Here is a 5,000-nt window from a genome sequence, read left to right on the forward strand (position 1 = left end):
TGTTCTTAAAAGTCTATTATGGAGCCAACATTGTGCATGCATGTACATGTACATAAATGCACCTGTGTAAAATGTGGTTTTTCTGCAGCTTGCTGAAGAATATTTATTGACACATGTTGTTATCAGCCAACTTTGGTCTAACTCTGTCTGAAAGATTGACCAGTTTGGTTGGTTTTACAGTGTATCTCCTAAGTGGCTTGATCAATACATTTTCAATAAAGTTGAGGTCAAGGCCTTACCAAAAGCATGATTTTACCGTGCTTTACACACTCCTAAAGCAGTTTTGATGCATGGCTGGGATCAGCGTCCTCTTGAAAATTCCTTAGATGGAAGAAAAGGAGTTTGAATGTTCAAGAGCAACCCAGGAAGCACATGGGCCAAAGCCTATCATAATCTGGAAGATCCACAAACAACAGTGTCAATGTCCACATAGTAGCTAGTTTACACGCAAAAAAGAAGGGCCTGCTCCAAAATTAACACCTTCATGTTGAAATTTTCTGAGAAAGGTTTTATGCTCAATAAATTTGCTGTTTGGCCACTGTGAGGAGAGATACTGTATGTTTGGAAGATAAGGCTTTATTATCGTATGGACACTGTACCAGGTTTCCAGCATGGTGGTGGCAGAATCATGCTGAGGATTTGTTTTGCATAAACTTTAAATTCCTTAACTTCCCAACAGTTAAAATTTGAACCGAACTGTGTGTTCTAATGATCCAAAACACAGGATAAAGCGGCCTAACATTAAGCACCATTAATGTATGTTTAAAGGTCAGGTCTGTGTCAGGATACCGAGCATTTTAATGAACTCTAACAATTCTGTCGAGCAGAGCTTCCAGCATGGCATTCATGTTGGTAATGAGAGTCAGTAAACTTTGGACCAGCACTGGTTCTTCACTGTTTTGTCCTAATATTTTAGGGTCAGAGCTTTAATAGTGACATCAAAGATGGCCAGTTTTCTCAACATAAATCTGAATTCTGTTTCAGTTGGAAAATTTGACAATTCTGACACCCCTTTTTGTCGGAATTACTAATAAATACACGAGCATAATGAGCTTCAGCATCTTCTGTTTACTACAAGCATGTTTCACAGGAACATGTGCTCGCTTGTTGCCATCCTTCATAAATATTGATGAGCATGAATTCAGCCTTCGGGTATTTATTACAGTTGTAACACAGCCAAGCTGCGCTTATGAGTCTTTCCTCAGGGTCTGAAGGAACAATTAGGCTTCAGTGCTGACTGTCTTCAGGGATGATTAACAGCTCTGGGTGCAGTTTAGGCTGCTCTGTTTGCCTGAAAAACATTTTCCACTTTAAAAAATGAAAAACAAGTCCATTAGATGTTTCTCTGCATTTGTTTAGGTTTGCCAAATCTAACAGCCGTCCTTTTAAAATTTGCTCTTGTCAGGTATTGGAGCAACATCCTGACGGACGCTGGAAAGGCTGTATCCATGACAACCGAACAGGAAATGATCGAGTGGGGTACTTTCCATCTACTTTGGTTGAGGTCATCAGCAAGCGCACAGGTGTGTGTGTGTGTGTGTGTGTGTGTGTGTGTGTGTGTGTGTGTGTGTGTGTGTGTGTGTGTGTGTGTGTGTGTGTGTGTGTTTGTCTGGATACTTTTAGGTGTGTTGGACTTATTTTTGTTGTAAAAAAGAGAAATCAAAAATCAGCCATATTACACATTTGGGCTGAAAACAGAGAAAGTTATACTGCTTTCTGTCCGAAGGCCGGCGAATCTGGATAGTTTATACACAGTGAGTTTTACTTCTTGTTTTTCATCTCAAAACATTTCAGAGGTAGACCAGTCCTCAGGATTGTTCCTGAAAGATTACCTGTAAAGGGGACATATCATGCAAAATCCACTTTTTTAGCTTTTAAATACATTTTGTTGTGTACCTGGAATCTGTAGGACTGCAGGAAAGTTGAATTTAGTCTCTCCAGGGGTTGCAGCGATATCTTTATATTCTGTTTGTGTCATATTTTTCAGTCCATTCAGTTTTCTCTATCATCTGTAACATTTTTCCAACTGTTACGTCACAGTATTTGCTGCGGAACAGCTAAACAAGGTCATGGACTTCTGGCTGATCAATTTCGCTTATCCACCATTTTTATTTCTTGCTCTGTTGATAGGATGTCCTGGGCATTGTATTGGCAGGAGTAGCATTGTGCCTTCTGCTTATGTTAGTACTATGTGCTGCTTTAAGCTCCTTCAAGATATAACCGTACTGCGCATTTTGAATAATATTATGATATAAACAGTTTTGCATTGTATTTGCTGTTTTTGTCTTGTTCCTACACCGCTAGATAATTGTATCTCTGTTATCAAAATAAAAATATGGCTGATTAGATTTAAGTGGTGCGCTCTTTTACCTGGAGGGGGGCAGGGTGTGAAGTGCCATAGTAGCATTTAAAGATACCTTAGACGGACCTCAGAACAGGGGTAAAACAGGGGCCTTTAGAGATACAAGAACAAGGAATTCAGACCAAAGCATCGGAGTTCCACTTTATATAGACCACAACTGAATGATTTAAGGGTGAAAAGGAGGGATTTAAAAGCATGATATGACCCCTTTAAGACAAACACGCTTTTTTCTTCTTATTATACTATATTAACATTGTTGGCCTCCCTGGTAAAACAAATTAATCTTCTATTGCAGCACCATAATCTCACACTGAACCTCTTTTTGCTAATAGGACAATCTTCTCCTGTAACATTAGGCAGAGTATTCAGAAAGACGGATCTTCGACCATTCCTCTTTACACAATCTCCTCTCTAGATGTTCCAGATTCCTTGGTTCTTTTCTTATGTTCTCTGGTTTTCAGCTCAGCCCACAGGTTTTCTGAAGGATATAATTCTGAGGACTGTGACGGCCATGGACGAAGGTTGATTTTATGTTTGATGAACCATTTCTGCATTGTTGAGGTCATGTTTTGGATCTTCAACCTGATGAAAGACCCAGTACTTATATTAGATTAGAGGAAGAGTCCACCAGATTTAATTCAAATTCTCTTTTGTTTCAAAGGGTTTAACGACGTTCCCTAGGCCCACAACATTACACATCCTCTTCCATACATAATAGTGGGCATGAGGTGTTTCTCCACATAGGTTGGATTTTTCAGAAAATTTCAGTGTAAAACTATGGTACACCTTAGTAAAGATGAGTGTACTTTAAGGCTTTCAATACATATTTATGAGAGCCTGGATGCCTGCGTGACTTGAAATCTAAAACTTTTTGTTTTTCCTTGGATTTGGCATTTCTAGTTGCAGTTAGCTTGAGGTAGCAACAACTTGACGCCAGCACGGGCTTTTATCTTTGGATATCAGTCTCTACACATTTTGTTGTAAAAATGCATCACCTCCTCTGAAACAGTTCCCGGTTTCACTCAATTTCCACTCAACACAACAATATGCATGGAATTGCAGAAGATGTGCATCTTATTTACCAATGCTAGCAAACAGAAGAAACTCTTTGTGACGTATAAGACGTATTCACAAATCACAACAAATACAAAAAGAAGCAACATGTTGATCTAAACATAATGTGCAAACACTCATCATTTCATTGCTTTGATGAATAAAAATCACTGTTCCAATTTCCTCTGAAATAAAGGAGAATAGGTAAAACCTTTGCACATCAGTGGAAACAAGTTTTTTTTATATAGAAACGTTTTAAAGGAACATGATGTTCCTACTGGTGTAAGCTCCATATTTGAGTGACATACATGACAATGATAACAATCACCTGAGCCCCGTCATGTTCTCATCATATCAACTTGTTACTTTGAATTTCCATCTTGTTAGATTGCATTTTTAATATCTAAAGCTGATTTTTCAACAACCGCCCTTCATCTTCTATGAATGAGCTCCTCATAGTCTTCTTGGTAACTTCTGCTAAACACATTCAGATCCATCTTGTCATCTAGGCTGCACTTGGAGGCCACACATAAGCTCAGGTGTTTTAAACTGTTATGTGCTGGGTAGATGTTTGTCCTTGAGATAAGCTGTGTCTTCTATTGTATTTGTCTGCTTCAGTCTGTTTATCTGTGATTGTGAATAATCGCACATTTTTACTCACCATTTGTCATGATGTTCCCCCTCCTTCAGTGTCCCTCTCATCTGCTTCCTGTTGTTCCACTAACTAGGATTGTTCATGTACCATTTTATAAGAGACTAACCTTTAAGTGGTGGCAAGTTGAAAACATTCACTTATATAATAAATAAATGTAGTAAAGGTAGAACATTTTTGCAATAATTGGCTTTGCTCAGATAGATCATGAAATGTTTTTTGTAGTTTCCAAAATGTCCATAAAAACTTAATCATATCTGCAAAAATAGTGACTGGCCACTATTTTATTCTTGTGTTAGGTTAATTGTTGTGTAAAAGCATTTAAAGGCACAACAGTTGGCAAAAGGCATTTTTCATTAAACTACCATAATATTTAAAAAAATGTCTCTAAGGTCTGCCATTGAACTTAAATGCGGTAATTACAGATGCACCAAACAGAAAGTTATGTCTGATTTCTTATCTCCAGTTGAAGTAAAGCTTTGACTTGCCAATTCCAGTTTGGGCTCAATCCAATTTGTCTTTAAGAACAAGTAAAAAATACAAAATTCACAATTCTTCATGTCATAAGTGGTCATTGGTTATTTATATTACAATTCAAGGCAACATTACAGCATGCGTGAAAGAGAGCTTTCACTGTGAAACTAGTGGCTGTATGTTTTTTACTTTGTTCAGCATTAAACAAAGCAACTTTGCAGAAATCAGCTCAGCTTCCCTATTATCTGCTTTCAGTTTCGCTCCTCTGTGGACTGAATGAACTGCAGACGTTAAAAATTGTAAAAAAAAAGGCTTTCTTTTAAATAGTTTTGTACTTCTCTTTGCTTCCTCAGTTTGTTGGTACTGAACATAGCAAGCACTAAGTCTTCTTCACTGAGTAACAGCGTCCACATTGAAAGGTGTTGTTGTTAGCATGACCTGCGCACTTCCACATCATGT

The 5,000-nt window shown here is 38.0% G+C and overlaps 1 protein-coding gene across 3 annotated transcripts in view; it reads left to right on the plus strand.

The window, feature by feature from the left end:
- Positions 1-5,000, plus strand: part of LOC124863345 (caskin-1-like) — a 150,016-nt gene that overhangs the window by 97,579 nt on the left and 47,437 nt on the right. For all 3 annotated transcript variants that reach the window (XM_047357688.1, XM_047357690.1, XM_047357691.1), the window contains exon 10: positions 1,406-1,523. In XM_047357688.1, the coding sequence (XP_047213644.1) occupies positions 1,406-1,523 (118 nt within the window). The remainder of the gene's footprint in view (positions 1-1,405; positions 1,524-5,000) is intronic.

Source organism: Girardinichthys multiradiatus, chromosome X, assembly GCF_021462225.1.
Source record: "Girardinichthys multiradiatus isolate DD_20200921_A chromosome X, DD_fGirMul_XY1, whole genome shotgun sequence".
Taxonomy (NCBI): Eukaryota; Metazoa; Chordata; class Actinopteri; order Cyprinodontiformes; family Goodeidae; genus Girardinichthys; species Girardinichthys multiradiatus.